Source organism: Macaca mulatta, chromosome 17, assembly GCF_049350105.2.
Source record: "Macaca mulatta isolate MMU2019108-1 chromosome 17, T2T-MMU8v2.0, whole genome shotgun sequence".
Taxonomy (NCBI): Eukaryota; Metazoa; Chordata; class Mammalia; order Primates; family Cercopithecidae; genus Macaca; species Macaca mulatta.
Genome location: NC_133422.1, coordinates 22,119,942 through 22,138,057, shown reverse-complemented (window position 1 = coordinate 22,138,057; position 18,116 = coordinate 22,119,942). Strand labels below are relative to the sequence as shown.

Below are 18,116 nucleotides of genomic sequence, written 5' to 3'. Positions count from 1 at the left end.
GAACTCTTGGGCTCAAGTGATCCACCAGCCTTGGCCTCCTAAAGTGCTGGGATTACAGGCGTGAGCCACTGTGCCCAGCCAGATACTTAGTTCTGATTTAGAAACAAAACAATACAAAACAAACCACCTTCACACCTATAGAACCACAATGACCTATGTTAGGGCAGAAGAAGGATTTGTAGGTAGGGTCCCCTGCAGCTTGTTAGGACTTCATTTTTCTCTCCTACCAGATCGAGTCCTGCAAACGTAGAAGGTCTCAAGAGAACCACCTCATCAGTACTCACACAGGAGCAGATCCTATCATCTACAGCCATAGCTTCCCAGCATTGGTGGAAAAGGTCAGCTTGCAATCAGTCACAGCCCACGGTCAGGTAGTCTGGGCCACAATATTACAAGGTAAACAGCAATGACAACCTAAGCAGAGGCATTTCATTCCACACAAAATCTGCAATGCCTTCCATAGGACCTGCCTGCTCATCAGCACTCAATAAATGTCTGGTGAATGAGCTAGAATAAAAAAATATAAAACTGGCTTGACTGATTTTATGAAACTGAATCCTTTTGCTGTTACTGAGAATCGTTAGAATGTCATTCTGAGCAAAGCTCTGATCTCCATCTTTCCTCCTCTTTGAAAATCTGTTATTCTTTGGGACCTGCTGTGGGCGCGCTCATCAACAGTGCCACACATGGTGCTTCCTGGCAAAGCGTTTGTTTGCGGTTGTGTAGACACAGCCCTAAATGTGTGGCATTGTCTTCTGGCATCCAAAAGCAAAAGCAGTGAATTAAAATCCCGATTTATTTATATATCTCCTCTCTTCAGTTGAATATCTTGTTCAGAAGAGTTATATTAATATGATTTATCACAATAAACAGCATGGTTCCTGCTTTAATTGATTTATCTTTTTCTTCATATAAAAATTCCCTATATCTCTGTTCTGCACCAACTTTAAATGTGTTTTTCACCCCATAGATCTTTGTTGGCACTGATAATTTCTACAGAGATCAGATTTTTTTTTAATACAGTCTGCATCTTAAATCATTCATTTTCTCATTTTCTAACTGCTGACTATAGTCATCCTTACATTTACTGAAATTAGCATGAGTTTTAAACAATCACAAAAGAAGTGGAGTGGGTTTTTGCTTTTTAAAAAAAGGCTTTGCTGTTCTTTATGGATGAAACAGTTGATATTTTGTTAAGAGATTTTTATCTGACTTTAATTCCCTAGCTTTAACGTATTCTTAACTGTTCTAAATGAAATGGTTTGTCTTAAATGAAAGTGTATCTATGGTAGCATAGTTATATCTTGTCTTTAAAATGGATCATTTCATTTCATACATGCTATAGAATCTTGAATTTCACCTTTACTCAGCTCAATTTCTTTACTAAAAATGACTCTGTTGCTCCAAATTCCTACATCAATAGATTGGCTATATCAAATCCAAGCAGTAATTGTTCATAAGCACGTATTTTATAACATGTGCTAATAGACTAATAAAATATATTGCAATAACAATATGCTCTGCCTGATAGAATTTCATCATGAGACTCCATTAACACATTCAGCTGGTATCAGCTTGTGAAAATGCCTTCCATTGTGGTGGAAGGGAAATACTCTGTATGAGTGAATGGAGAAAATGGGCTTGAGAGAGGAATTTCTAGAAAGCCTAGGTAGAATGAAAGAATCAGAACCATGAATGGATGCTGAGCAAACATCTTGGACATGCATTGTGCTGTGCCTGCACTTTCCTACCCCTTAATCCTCACTCTTCACAGTCCAGAGGCTGCCCTCAAATCTGAATAGAGCTGCTCTCCTAAGCTCACTAACCAGGCCCCTACCCACAATGGCCTTAACTTACTCTATCCTATTTTCCGCATGCAAGCATTAACCCTTCCTTCTTTGATTTTCCTCTTCCCTTGACCTCTGTGAGGCTAGCTCTGCGCCTACTTTTCTAAATGTTCACTCTGGCTCCTCTTGGGCTCCATGCTGCAACCCTGCCTGTCCCCAGGTCCTGTCCCTGGTTCTGTTCTCTCCCCCGTCTGCCCTCCTTCCCTGGTTTGTTTCCCTCCATTCACCGCAACGCCACTCCCAGGGCTGACGTCTCTCTGTGTTGTGGCACCCATGTCAGTGCCTGTGAAATGTGGGAAGCTTCAACTCAACTTGCCCCAAACCAGATGATGTTTCACTGTCCCCCACATCAGCTTTTCTTCTGAGGGCCGTTTTCCCTGTGCTTTTTCCTCTGGTCTCCTGTGATCCCCTTGGTCTGTTTCAGTAGGAGTTTGGCCTCAGAACATGTCAGGATGTTTCACCTACTCGAGTTGGGTTCTTCTGGCACCAGGCCTTTTGCTTGTTTTCCCTGTATTTCATTTCCAAGTTCAGTCCTCCTCATTTCTGCTCCTGGAATGTTGGGGTATACCCCTGAAATGTTTCCCTGATTTCTTTCTTTTTTTTAAACCTGACTTTTCCTGCCCAGTGTTGGAAATCAGTCCTCATAACATGTTCTCAGGCCAACCTCCTACTAAAAACAGCTCCAGTGACTGCCTATTTTCTGCCAACTAAAGTTAGTGCAGTTTCTCCATGACCAAGCCATAATGTCTTCCTAGACTTGTTTCCCACTGCTTGCGTATGTATGTTCTCTGTACTTCAGCAAAACCTAATCGCTTGTAAACATCATAGTTAGTGAACATTATTCCTGCTGTCTCTCAGGTTTTGCAAATATTTAAACACATAAATGACCAAACAACGTAAGAAGAACCACATAACATATACCATTTCGCCATGAGATACTTAATCATAAACTTACAATTTTGAAAAAAAATTAACTTTTGCATTTGTTACTTTTTTTAATTACGTAGATTCTTTCAAGAATTAGGCTAAATTCTAAAATGACTTTCTTGTTCTGCGTATTCTCTTCTTTTTGTGGAAAAGAACCTGATGGCTTGAACCTTGAAGCCTGACTCTTCCATGAATTAAAAGCTGTTTAATTTGCATGGATTATACACATATTCTTTTGATCTTAATTCCCTGACTGCGTTTTTAGCTCTCTAGTCCTTCAGTTAGAAAATGAAGCCACATTCGACACCTGCTCGATGCCTTTTACACACCATCTGACCCCTCAGCATGCCTCCCAGCCCTCAACCAGCCCCAGCCCCTCCCTACCTCCCTGACCTTACATTTTGTGTTTCAAAGACACCTCCTGAAACATGGAGCTTTGCCTTCTGATCTTTACTTTCTTACATAAATGCACAATGCAACACATATTGGCTTACTGAATTCAAATAAGTATATATTTACAAGAATGTGATTTTTTTCTTAAAGAAAGCTAGACTTCTGAAATAGCACTGACTTTCAATGATACCTCGTCAAGTCATTTTGATTGTCCTTCTAGAAAATCAAATATCCAAATATCCTTCATTTTATTATTATTATTATTAATTATTATTTTGAGACGCAGTCTCACTCTGTTGCCTGGGCTGGAGTGCAGCGGTGTAATCATGACCTCAGCTCAGTACAACTTCCACCTCCCGGGTTCAAGCAATTCTTGTGCCTCAGCCTCCCAAGTAGCTGGGACTACAGGTGTGAGTCACCACGCCCAGCTAATTTTTGCATATTTAGTAGAGATGGGGTTTCACCATGTTGGCCAGACTGGTCTCAAACTCCTGACCTTTCCCACCTCGACTTCACAAAGTGTTGGGATTACAGGCTTGAGCCACCACACCCAGCCCATTACATTATTCTTAAAGTGGGAAATTTCTTTCTCTAGGACTCTTCATTTACAACCAGGTACTTGGTTGCCCTCAGGTCTCCCATGATCTATGAGCCAGGAGGATGCTTAGGAACTCACACCACATAACATCTGAGTTTTTGATTCCGTTGCAATCGGGTAATTGCCTCTGACACTGCACCTAATCTGTGGTTTTCAATAGCGACAGGCATTGCTTCTACTTCTGACTTGGCTGAATCCATTGTGTAACTGCCATGGTGTGATAGCTCTAATACGGAGAAAAATGAGCGAGAATTCTCTAGAGGCAGACACAGGATTGATTTTCAATACAGGAATTGATTACATTTCAGGCAACTGACTGTAATTTAGTGGGGAAAAACAGAGTCAATGAGGCTGATATAATGGTTTCCTCTATAAGCACTGATGCAATTAGCAACTCATTTTAATTGAAAAGGTACAGCAACTCTTGAACACATTCCTATGGACTTCATCACAAAACACGGACTGCTAGGAAAAGCCAAGGATTCATTTGGTAACACTGTAATGCATATTTAGTAATACCAAGGAAAAAGAAACCATTTGAGTAGGTTCAGGTATGCTTTAAAATATATCATCAGTTCAACCAGCTTTTAAGTGAGAATAATAAGTAGTTTATCTCACAAGATACTGAGGGTTATCAAGGAGATATTTCCCCTACCCAAAAAAGACTCTCTAATCACGCAGCTCTTGCCCCTAAATTTTTGGCAAATTTTCCGAATAGAAATTCAGTTTTTTAGGGTTAGGGCATATGACTAATGAAGTCACTCCGTAATGCAAAAGGCCATTATGTTTTAACAAACTTAAGTCACCAGGGATGCTATCTCTCAGATTCTGATCCCGATTCACTGGGTCTAGAATGGGACCCAGGAGTGGAATTTGCATGTTCATTAAGTATCCTCAGTGAGTTGGGTATGTGGAAGGTATTCTAATGAATACTGGTCTAAATATATAGATTATGTAAGAATTAGGTATTAATGATTAAATATTTAGACTTATTTCATCTCATTTTTCCCCAAGAGCATGCTGGAAAATTGGAACAAAAAACAACTGAGACTCAGGAGAGGGTCATGGAGGAAAGAAAATGCACACCATGGAACAGTTAGTTGCCTGAGAAGACAGGCTCAGGCTAGTGTCTCTGCAGGGAGCACAAATTGGGTAGGCGGAAAACAGAATAGATGTGTTAGGTGCATGTGGCAGGCAGCAGGGTCAGGACCAGGGTGAGGTGAATGAGGTATCTGGTGGGATTCATTCTCAGGGCTGTGCTAGAATAAGTGTTACCTTCAATTCTGTACCCCTGGCATGCCACTCACTTCACCCTAGTCCTGGCTTTGGTAGACACTTCTGAAATGGCTCCCAATAAGCCCACCTTCTGTATTCATACCTTTGACTACCTTCCTTTGTGTGGGACTGGACCTAGTGACTTGTTTCTATTGAATAGAACTTAGTGAAACTGATACGTTAAGTTATAAAAGATCGTGACTTCCACATTACACACACTCTCTGGTTTTCTAACTCTGATGAAGCAAGTTGCCATTGGCGAGATGCCCTGTTGAGTGGCCTATGTGGCAGGGCCTATGAGAGCAGCCTCCAGCCAACAGCCAGTAAGGAACTGAGGCCCTGAGTCCACCAGGCCCCAGGGAACTGAATTCTGCCAACAATTACCGGAGTGAGCTTGGACGTGGAGCCTTTCCTGTTTGAATCTTCAAATGAGACCACAGCCTCAGTGGACACTTTGATTTCAGCCTTGTGTAGGACTATGAGCCAGCAGCCTCAGCTAAGCCATGTCTAGATGCCTGACTACAGAAAGTGCGAGGTAGTAAATATTGTTGTTTTAAGACATGAAATTTTGGAGTAATTTATTATGCAGCAATCAATAACTAATACAGTGCATAAAGATTTTGGTAGTGGTGATAGGGTGTTGATTTGTGAACCTGAAGAACAATACAAACAAGGAAGGGTAAGAAGTTAATGAGTACACACTGAATTCATACCACAGTTTTTTCCAGGGATGGTCCTTCCTGCAGGGGTTACTTCTTTTTCCTTTTCCTCACTTCCTCTAATCCCTGTCTTTCTTCCCTAAAAATAAACTGAAGAGTTATCAGGGTTCACTGCTAAACTTAGAAATTTCTTCTGTTAAATCTCCAAGATTATCAGTATCATCACCCCATATCTATCATGATCCTCTTTCCTGAAATTTATCACTGTTACCAGTAAGAGGGTAACTGTAACTAGTAGCTGCAATGCTTGTATTTTCCACATACACAAATTCTCCTCTACCCAGCAGCTACAGTCACTAGAACACAAAAATTAAAATGTTGGACATTGTAAGAATGTGGTGCAATTAGGGCTCTTATTCATTGCTAGTGGGAGTGCAAAACGGTGCAACCACTTTGGAAAGCACTTTGGCAGTATCTTAAAAAATTAAGCCTAAATCTGCTATGTGACTTAGTAATTGTGCTCCTAGGAAACTATCCAGGAGAAATAAAAACTTAGGTTCATGCAAAGGCCTACATTTAAAATTTATAGAAGTTTTATGCCTCATAGTCCAAAAACTCCAAATGCTCATCAACCAGTGACTGGATAAGCAAATTGTGGTGTATCCATACAATGGAATGTAACTTAGCAAAGAAAAGGAACAAACTGCTGACAAATGCAACATGAGGACCCTCAATAGCATCATGCTAGTGAGAGAAACCAGGTGTAAAACACTATACTCTGACTCCAATTATGCAAAATTCTAGAGAAGGCAAGACTAGAGTGATAGAGAATAGCTCAGTGATTTCCATGGGGCCAGACTTCAGGGGAGGAGATTGATTGCAAAAAGGATAAGGTAACATTTGGGTAGTGAAAACGTTCTATGTCAATTGTGGTGGTTATGTGACTGTATGCATTTGTCAAGATTCATTGAACTTTCAACCTCTATGGAAAACAGTATGGAGATTTCTCAAAGAAATAAAAATAGAACTACTAGTCCACCTAGCAATGCTACAGCTGGGCATCTACCCAAAGGAAAAGAAATTGTTTTCTCAAAAGGACATCTGCATTCGTATGTTTATCATAGCACTATTCACAATAGCAAAGTCATAGTATCAACCTAAGTGTCTATCAACAGTGGATTGGATTTAAAAAATGTAATACACACACACACACACACACACACCCCATGGAATACTACGCAGCCATAAAAAGGAATAAAACATCTCCTTTGCAGCCACATGAATGCAGCTGGAGGCCATTATCCAAAATCAATTAATGCAGAAACAGAAAATCAAATACCACATATTCTCACTTATAAGTGAAAAGTAAACAAAGGGTACATTTGGATATAAAAATGGAAACAATAGATACTGATGACTCCAACAGAGAGAGAGGGATGGGGGCAAGGGTCGAAAAGTGACTTATTGGGTACTATGTTTACTATTTGGGTGATGGGTTCTATAGAAATCCAAACCCCAGCATTATGAAATATACCCATGTAACACACCTGCATGTGTACCCACTGAATCTATATTTTTTTTAAAAAGAGGGAATACATATACAAGCAAAAATAGACTATAAAAGCTGATTACAAAAAAGATTTATAACAAAATTACATAGATCTTGAAATTAAAATGTAGTAATTGAAATGAAGAAAAATTCATTGAACTTCGAGCTCATTTATTGTATATAAATGATGCATAAAAATTGTTTTAAAAACTCTAAACGGCCAATAGAATCAAAAATTGAAGTATTTCAGGTTATGTTTCTTGTCTTTACAATCATGGCACAATCATTGCTCATTTCAAATCTATCATTTAAATGCAAGAGTATATAGTACTACAGGGGCTAGAGACACATGAGCTGATACTGTGTGTACTGAGAGCTGACCATATAGCAGGAAGTTCTCTGAATTACTTTCCATGTGGAGTAAAATGGTTATTGAAGAAAAGCCATACAAATGCGCTACTTTGAAGCTTACATATATGTATTATTTAAAACTCAACAGTAACCTCAGAAATTGTTTAGAACCTAGTCCAATAAAAGATTTTGGGGGATGAATATTTTATCACTGATATTATTTAGAATTGCTGGCTCGTGGTGGTAATAAAAAATAGTTCAACTTGTAGTCAGCTTTATTATTGTTTTAAAATTCTTTCCAGTGTACCCTCTATTGCCTGCCCCTTGTGGGGTAGACTTGTTGTCTCACATCTGTCCTTGATATTCTACTGCTACTCCTCATCAACAATTGTGGGTTCCTGGGACCCTAGAACAATATCACAAAGCCAGAGGCCAGTCTGACTTGCAGAATCTTTGAAGGCCTCGTTATTATTCAAAGAGTGTTACTGATTGCCTACCGCAACCAGGGGCCATTCTAGGTGCTAGCAATTTCAGGTGAAACAGTCTCTGATCTCCAGGACTTAAGTTCTGATAATGTATATTGACATTGTGAGTTCTAGCAATAGCATTTTCTCTAACAGTTAAAAGTGGTAGCCTTTGCTAAAAGTTACAGGTTGTCCTCTCTTCCTTCCCCTTTGTTTATCTTTCTCAATGTCCTCCCAGGTACACCCCTTTCTCCCAGCACCATAACCAATTACATTTCTTTAAGTTTCAAGTAAGGTACTCAAGTGCAGGGGCACATTATCTTCTTAAAAGGGAGAACCAACAAATGGAAACTTTTGTACCAACTTAAATCTATTTGTCCTTCTTGTGGACCTGTGACATTCACCTGTCAATCTGCTCTTAAAAGCCTCTATCAGATGCAAGGTGCTTCTGAGATTTTTGATACAGGGATGCAGCTTAGAATTGTAAGTGGCCTCCTTGATATTCTGCATCACTAGGTAAGGCTTACACAGCAAATACCTATGCCCATCAAAAAATAGTCTAAGATAAAAGTGCAGGCAAGCAGATCAGAGGATATAAAAGGCCCATTGTGAAAACAATGGGAAGGTTAGTATAGGCCAAGTTAGGTCTCCCACCAACCTCTCTGCTTTATGAGACTATTATGCAGCTCATCCCAGTCCCACTGAAGTCTTTTCTTCTTTTAAGTCTATGTAACAATTTCTAACTTAGAACTATAAAGGTATTTAGAATACATGTCAGGGCCAGAATTTGCAGAGGTCAAGAAGCGTCTTTATGATTAAGTGAATGATCCCAGCAAGGTCAGTATTAGTTTCCTCAAGACTTCTTATCAGACTAGTGGGCCAACCACGCTTCCCATTCCTCCCAAAGAAAAGTCAGACAGGAGCTCAGAAGTAGTGCTGGACCTCAATACTAGTTTTCAGAATCTCATGACAAATTTTATATGTTATATGTTCATGATTGCAAAGAGAAGATAATGATTTTTTTCTGATAATAATGCAGCATATTCCTTTCAGATCAATGTTAGCACATCTCTTGTCAATCAAGTTTATATTCCACCTCAACCAATTCCTTTCATAGGCATTAGCTGATTTGAATGGGGTGATGTATTTTAAAATGATGAGGAAGAAGCATTTTTTTGTTTTGTTTTGACTTTACTTGAGAACTGGTGACTGATTTTTAACACACATACAGACACACACACACACACATACACACACATACACAAAATCTCTGGTGATGAAAATAACCATTAAATATAACTAACGCAACACTATGCCATTTATATGATGAACTGACTCACTGCTATCTCACTTTTTGCTTAGTATAGTTTTGTGTACTTTGCTTAAAGCATTTGAGGCCACAGAAAGGTTGAACTTGAAATCAAGTCTTCAGGGCTATTTCACATTCTTTTAAGAGTGTTTCTTCAGCTGCCAGGGAAAGATGTGTGCATGACTTCTCCTATCCATGTCAAGACCAGTTACAGCTGCGTAAAATCAATTCAGCTGCGGTAGACTGGTAAGTGCACGTTTCAAGATGACACAAAGTGATCAAACCAGGTGAGAACTAAAAGAGCTTTGGGACCATATTAAATGCCATTGCGTGATGGGGAAGAGGAGAGGAAGGAAATGTACAGGCCAGTTATTGCTGGGATGATATAGTTTTGTAAGCCCTCTATGATCTGTGTTAACCCTGTGTTGTTATGTATATTTTCAAAATGTATGCACGATAGTTTGCAAGAAATGGTCACCCAGTGACAGAGGACCTGGCTCCTTCTGGTCACTTGTCCCCTTTCACTGTTTTGAGGACTTCTCTGGGAGGTTCTAATTCAAAGGAAACTTTTACTTTGAAAGCTTTAAAAGTCCTTTTACTCTACGGATGTTATGTGGAAAGGCTTGCTTACTCTCGGCTCCATTGCTCTTAAACCTCTTGGTCTTGCTGGCAAAATTTTTATGAATCAGAGATTATTTTTAGGTCTGGGGTTTATATTAGAAATTATTCCCTGTCATTCAACAAATATGCACTAAGCACCCACTAGATACCAGGGATACATGGGCAAACTTCCTGTTTCCAAAAATGCTGCCATGTCTCAGTTCCTGAGCATTTGGCCCCTTTTACTTTGGGCCCTAAGTAGAACCACAGATACAGGTAGTACTGATGGACGTCTTCTTGTCATGGCTGAAGTTTTCCGTGAAATGGTTCTTTGAGGAGCTACCTTGGCTGAGGCTCTCTTGGTTGAATCTCTAAGCACAAGAGCATAAGACAAGGCTTCCCGTTGAGTAATATAGCGTAAGGGAAAGAAATGAGAGAAACTTCAAAATCAACAATTTTACAAAGCAAATAAGAAAACAAAACTGCAACTATTTACTTATGTGTACACAATTTTTTCTACTCTTGTGGTGAGCATGCCCAGATTATATGATCTTTGAAGACTGGAAGTGTATTTTTCTTCTTTTGCATTTCTCACTCAATAAGTTAATAAACACTTAGTCATTGATTAACATGTCAAATTATTTGGAAAGGGACTTGAGCCATGATATCTTCGATATCAAAACTTTCTTCAAACCAGAAAGATATATTTGATCTCTCTCAGTGTTTCTCAACATGTAGTCTGCAGAACACCAACTGGTGAATCACTGGGCTGAGGCCACATGCTTTTTCAAAATGCTAATTAAAAATGCAGATTTATGACTCTAAAGACCTTCTGAATCAGGAACTCTGAGGGTTAAGCTTGGAAATCTGCATTTTGATAAGGTACCTGGTGGATTTTATATGCACTAAGCATTGAATACTTCCGCTTCTGGATTCATTGGCTTCTATGCAATTTTGCTATAAAAACAAAGCTACTAGATGATGCTTCTAGTGCCACTTCAGACAATCATGGGGACCAGACTGAATCCTGGCTTCTCTGTTTACTATTCAATAGTTGCATGACCCTGGTCAAGCTATTTAACTTGTCCATGTTTTAGTTTTCTCTTCTGTAAACTGTAGGTCATAAAGACACCTACCACATAGAGGTGTTTGAGCGTTAAATACAATACCTGCAAAGTTCTTAGACGAGCACCTGACACATAGGAAGCCCTCAATAAAAGGTACCTATTGTTATTGTTTTTATTAAATCAATTGCACAAACCATGCCTTCCGTTTGTGTAAATACAAAAACAACAGCATAAAGTAGATGTGCTAAAGCCAAGTGAGTAGATTTTTGTTTAAAAAGCACTCTAGTGGAGTTAGGAGAACAGTATGATGAAGGGCAGCCAGCAACTGAAAGCATTTCCTGCCAAGAAAAGGGACTTTACAACAATTATGCCTTTCGGTAAGTTGATGCTTACAATTTGTGAAGGTCTTTCACAACCATTATTTCATTTGTGCTTCATCAAATCTAAAGAGGTTGAAAGAAGAGGAGAGACAGCAGAGGATGGGGCTGAAAATGTATAAACTTCGGAGGTGACAGCTCTGGCTTGAAGTCCTAACTAACATTTATTACCTGTGTGTGATCTTGATCAAGTTACATAACTTGCCTGAGCTTCCATTTTCTATGCCATAAATTGGAGATAAAATGAGATATCGTATGTAAAGCTCTTGGCACAATGTCTGGAACGTGGTCAATGAGCAATAAATGTAACTATTATTGTCGTGAGTAAACCAAGTTTCTGAGTTCGCACACAGCAAGGACCTGAGCTGTGCTTTGAGCCTCGCCTGGTTTTGTAAGCCCAGACCCACTGATTTACTTAAGTTCCCACAAATCTCAGAGAGTTGACATTTTATCACAATCCATACTTGAATTTCTTTAAACCCTATTAATTTACCCATAAAACCTTGCTTTCCATTGTCAAGAATAAGCACTTTGAAACTTGGTTAACCAACTACTATGTTGATAAAATAGCACGCCAGTAGATGCCATTGTACTTGAATTATTTATCTGGAAACGACTTCTGGCTACAGCACAAGTTGATTCCTTAGGTGCTTAGTTTGGATCACGTAGTTAAATTTACCAAGCAGCTGTTGGTGCTGAAGGCTGTGAATGTAGCGGGTCTGCAGGGCCTCCCACTGGGGCCTGGAGTTGTAAATCCTCATAATGCTGTAAAAGTAGCGCTGTTGCCCTTGGTTGAGGTCCTGTCGGAACAGAACAGGTGATTTTGATGAGTCTGTGGAGTTCCACAGCATTCAAATTTTGATGTATTCAAAGCTAACTTTTATGGAAATAAGAGGCTTCTCTTGCTAAACATATATATTTTTTTAATGTGCAACAATTGGAAAATAACAATTGGGGAGTTTCCTCTCTTCATTTGCTTAAACAGCCTTCTGCTAATCTGTATAATGATGAAAATATGTGAGTAAAAAATTCTAGGTAATTGTCTTGAACTGAGGGACATCTAAAGATTTACAGGATCTTATAATTTCATTGATCCTTATTGAGGAAAGTAGGTTGTAATAAGCTACACAGAGCTGAAGTATGCTAGGCCTCTGGACTGGTAGAAAATTTCCCACTGAAAGTTCTCAAAAGCAAGGGAAATAGATGGATGCATAATGTGGTAAGGGCTCATTATATCATTAGTAAAAAGGTGCCATGAAAACAAAGAATGTAAACAAGCTCCCTAAACAGTCAAGGAAGGTTTCCTAAATGAGACGATCATCTTATCTGAGTCTTAGATGAGGAGTTTCCTTAAGGGACTAGAATACTGGTTCTCAAATGGCATGCACAACACCTGGAAACCTATTAGAAATTCTAACTTTTTTTTTTTTTTAGTTCAAAGGGAACATAGAGTCTGATTGTGAAAAGACTGTTAAGGGAAGATGATGGAAACCTTTTAGCTATGTTAAGAGTTTAAGGATTAACTATCCTATGAGGAGCCATCAAAGGTCTTTAAGGCAGTGACTCTCAACAGGAATGATTTTGACTCCCAGGGGACATTTGGCAATGCCTGCAAAATGTTTTGATTGTCCAAATTGGTGAGAGGAGGAGGGGGTGCTCCTTACATTCAGTGAGTAGAGGCCTGGGATTTGCTCAGCATCCTGCAAAGCACAGGACAGCTTCCCACACCTTTCCAACAAATGATCCAACCCAAAACACCATACTCTCAACTGACCAGATTTGCATTTAAAAAAATGGCCCTGCAGTGGAGAATGGGCTCAAGGAAAGAGATCATTGGTAGACAGACCATTTAGAAGGCTACTTTCTTAAAAGTAGAAAGAAATAAGAAGGGTCAAGACTTCAATTACTATTACATACCTAAGATATCTTAAGTGTTCATTATATACTGTGCCCAGCATTTTGCCTTCACATTTGCATGTATTTTGCATGCATAATCTCTTAATTTTCAACAATCCGAGGAGATGAACAATTTATTCTGTTCACTTTACAGATAGGGAAACAGATAGTGGCATCAACATTCTAGAAAAATCAATATAAAATAAGTTCACTCTAGGCCAAAACATTCAAAACAATAATAGAGTTTTCAAAATGAGTTGGTAACTATGCAATAAAAACTAAACTTAAGATAATTATATGTAAAGGTAAAGTAAGGTGACTTTTACCTGTTAGACATTTTGTGTGGGCCTGAAATTTGTGAGTTAGCGTTTTGTTTTGTTTTTATTTTTTTGGCCTTAAACTTAATATCGAAAATCTATCTGGAGTGAAAGTAGCAAAGCCAAGTGCTTCATAATTTGAGATACTATTTCAGCTTTAGTTTCTGAAGTAGATATTTTAAAGGATAATATATTTGAAGAGAATGAATTCCACTCCTGAATAACTAATTTTGCCTTTTAAAATGATTGAGAACAAGATAATATGAAAATTGGAAGCCAATTTCAAGAGCAGAACTCCAAAGTGCAATGGGAGTTTCCATAGAAGATAAAAATCTTAAAAGTGATGATTTTATTTTACAAAGCAAAAAATGCCTACTTCTTTTCCTTAGTAAAACCCTAAACTTCCTAAATGAGAAGTAGCAGGTAACATTACTAATATTCTTACCCTGTTGTTGATCCTTCCTTGAGGGTTTAGGAGAGAACTGAAATTTTTACAGCCTATTTATTAGAATGGCTTTAACTAACTTTGACTAAAAGGAGCTTTTCAAAAGGCAGCCACAGTGTGGCCAATTAGTAAGTTTCCCGTTGCTGACAGTGGGTCAGCCATGAAGAGGTGACCGTCTACCAAAGCTCCTGAGATGGGGCGGGTATAGGAGGTTACCCAAGTGCTCATTCATTCACTCATGCGTGGCCTTCAACATTCAGCAAGGGCTTATTTTGGGACAAATATTCTTCCTAATGCTAGGTAAACAAAGACAGCAGAAAAAGTCCTCAGACCTTGAAGGACAGACAGGTCACTCTATCTGTGAAAGAAAGAAAGAGAGAAAGAGAGAAAGACAAAGAGAGAGAGAGAGAGAGGGAGAGAGGGAGGGAGGGATGAAGGGAGGGAGGGAGGAAGGAAGGAAGGCAGGCAGGCAGGCAGGCAGGCAGGCAGGCAGGCCATACCTTTAGTAAGGAAGTGTCATAGATGGAGTGAGGAACTCGAATGAAAGGAAGCTGTGGAACATTCCAGAGCTTTTGTTGTCTTTTCCAGTTTTGTCCCATCGTTTATCCTGTACCTCCAAGAAACAACAAAGCATAGCATAAAATTTCTTTTAACTCAACCAGTTTTGGGGATGTACTTAAGTAAATAAGTAAGCAAGTGAATGAATTTTTAAAAATGTAATTTGTTCTAAGGGGTAGGAACATTTGCTCACATTTCCAAGTAATTGGACATCACCACACTACTTAATTCCACACCTTTTCTTAGTCTTGCCCTTTATTTATGAAAATAATTATTAATTATTTATGAAGTTAAGGAATAATTCAGAGCCCTTGTCTTTCTGTTTAACTGTTTGGAACAGCTGGGTTGTAGAGCATACTATTTTTATAATAGTAATTTTTTGATAATTTTAAATACTATTGATTATCATATCTGATTCTAAAAGTAATATATATTGTTTTGGAAGATTTGGAAGAATTTAAAAATTGAAGAAGAAAATAAGATTACTCATACAAGTTGAGCATCCCAAATCTAAAAGTCCAACATCTGAAATGCTCCAAATCCAAAACTTTTAGTGCCCACATGATGCTCAAAGGAAATGCTCATTGGAGAATATTGGATTTTGGATTTTTGGATTTGGGAGGCTCAACTAGCAAAGATAATGCAAATTTTCCAGAATCAAAAAAAAAAAAAAATCTGGAATTCAAAACACTTCTGGTCCCAAGCATTTTGGATAAGGCATACTCAACTTGTATCTAATTATCTATAATTATTGTTAGTATTTGGTTGATTTCCTTTACTTATTTATTTATATATATTTTGTGAGACAGAGTCTCACTCTGTCACCCAGGCTGGAGCACAGTGGTGTGATTATAGCTCACTGCAGTCTTGAACTCCTGGGCTCAAGCCATCCTCCCACCTCAGCCTCCTAAGTAGCTAGGACTACAGGTACACACCCCACACCCAGTTATTTTTTAAATTGTTACTAGAGATAATGTTTCCCAGACAATGTTCTCCCTATGTTCCCCAGGCTGGTCTCAAACTCCTGGGCTCAAGTTATCCTCCACCTCAGGCTCCCAAAGTGCTGGGATTACAGGTATGAGGCACCACGTTGAGTTTCACTTTCCTCTTATTTATTTTTTCTGTGTACATTGTGTGTAATTTTAGAAAAGGGAGATCATAATTTATATGTTTTGTGCACTTTCTCAGATCATTAAGTATTCCTTAAAAATATAATTTTTAATGGTAGTATAGTATGCCTTTACATCATTCTCCACTTCTTGCAAATTTAGATGTGCAATTTTATAGCATTGTACTATAAAATAAACTATTAAACTTGTCATGTTTCCACTTGCCTGACAAAGACACAGAATAAAGGAGTCACATTTGCTATGATTAAGTCTCCTTTCCTGGTGATTTAGGGTTTAGAGTCTGAAGGGTGTATAATAATATGAATTTAACAATCCAGCAAGAGTAGACATGTTGGAATCAGTTGCCAAGTCACAAAGTGCAAACCCAGAGTATTTTCCCATCTGCTTACTCCTTTGTCTTTGTTAGCAGTGTGAATTACTGAATGATAGAAAGTAAGACCACAGCAAATCAAGCATAGTAACAATCTGCTAAACATAGATTATTATCAATACCTGCACCATGTACTAACTGAAGAAAATAAACTATAATAGAGGCTGTATGGCCTTTAGAACTAGAAAGACTTGAATTTCTTTTCTTCTGTAAGCCTCAGCCTCTCATCCTTATGACAGCAGTTACAATGCCTACCTCACTGGGTGTTTGATTCACTGAAATCGTGAATATAGAATGCTCTCACTTTATGCCAGTTTCTTCTCTCTCTACCCAACCTTCATGCATGTTCAGACACACAAACACATACACACACATAGGTTCACAAACATACACATGCTTAAGGAGTATTGTAATACGTGTGGAGACTCATTTGAGTTCACACATTGAAGGTTCCATTCTTCCAGAAGAGAAATTTATTAGGAAAACATTAGTCAACATCTCTGTGTGTACTGTTTCTGCTATATAAACGTATAAATTAAACTATACATATTTTAACTGTGTGCACTCCGGAAACCATACCAACCAAGATATCCTCTTTTAATATTCTCTGTGATTGACGCTTACGCTCTATCCTATACTCAAATCATTTCAATAACCCTCCTCCCATTTTCCAGATCTGTAGAACAGAGAATAAATATGCTTCAAGCTGAAAAGATTTCTTGTCTCCTCAAATAGCATAAGGAAATGACTGATGCTCTTTCTTATGGCAGCAATTCATGTATGCTTTTCTGGGGCTACTGCTGAATAAATTTACCTATTCGAGTGGCCTATACCTGATACAATTTGATTAAAATACTCATGGAATTCAGAGGGAAAAACATCTACAAAATAATATATCTGAAACAAAAACACAGATTTGCCTAAAAAGAACTTACCCTATACTGTAGTTCCCCCACTTTTAAAAGCTGGCATTCATATTCGGTGTAGTTTTCTTATGCGGACTCTGTTCATATGGTGGTGGCGGTGGAAGTCTGTTGATAAGCTGATATCCAAGCAACATCATGTGATGAAACAAAGAGCTGGGGAAATCTGGCTTCATGCCTTTCTTCACTTCTGGGTAACATTCAGCTACACAGGTTGATATTTTTTCTTCCAAATTTTGTGTCTAATCAAGTGTCATCTTCTAAATCTACCATATCTGTGTTCTGTGCAGATATGGGGGAGTAACACGCATACAGGCTGAGATTCTAAATATTAAAGGTCAAGAAATCCATCAGGGCAATGGGCCATGACATAAATATTTCCAGAATTTGGAGTCAGTAGTCCCCTTCCCCATTGCTCAGGATGATGAAGGAAGAATTCCTGAATATAGAGGTATGGGCATGATTTTGACTGTGGTAACATATGAAATTATTCCATAGTTTAAGCTAAGTTCCTTTTCATTTTGTGGGGGAGTAAGATATTCTCCATATGTTATCTTAATTTGAGGCTACACATGATGATAATGAACCTGTGGCATAAGACCAGAGTCCACACTGACCTCATCCTTTCTTCTGTGACTGCATTATTCTACTGGCTTCCTTTATTTCTCAAGTGTCCTCCTTCTGAATGCCAGCTTATCTGCAAAGATGAAGAGTTCCTAGAGGAAAGGGAAGAAGAAATATCAAAAGAAAACACATTCAAAATTCTTAGGAGACTAAGGGGAAGTAAAAAGAAGGGAGATGAGAGTGATGAATCATATGCCTTAAAGAAGAAAGGGCTCAAGAGATGCAAAAGTCTTGCATTTTTTCCCCAATAATTTGAATGCAGACCTCCCGGGAAATAAGCACAGCACAAACAAGTGTCTGTAAATGCCAGTGAATAACATAAAATCTTTCACTGGATCTGAGAGGTTGATGATTCTTTACCAAGAGATAAAGAACAGTTGTGTGCAGAGTTGACATTGTCAATCGAGTCTTCCTCAAATGTTGTTCCAGGATATGAT

The 18,116-nt window shown here is 38.6% G+C and overlaps 2 protein-coding genes across 23 annotated transcripts in view; one reads left to right on the top strand and one right to left on the bottom strand.

Moving 5' to 3' along the window:
* The window catches only part of EPSTI1 (epithelial stromal interaction 1), a 306,029-nt gene that overhangs the window by 192,055 nt on the left and 95,858 nt on the right, over positions 1 to 18,116 (top strand). The window lies entirely within an intron of this gene.
* On the bottom strand, positions 10,190 to 14,736 carry FAM216B (family with sequence similarity 216 member B). Its single transcript, XM_015120988.3, has 3 exons — positions 14,575 to 14,736; positions 12,096 to 12,216; positions 10,190 to 10,389 (listed from the first exon to the last, which is right to left on the bottom strand). The coding sequence occupies exons 1-3, from the start codon at positions 14,671 to 14,673 to the stop codon at positions 10,190 to 10,192; spliced, it is 420 nt and encodes a 139-aa protein (XP_014976474.2). The 5' UTR covers positions 14,674 to 14,736.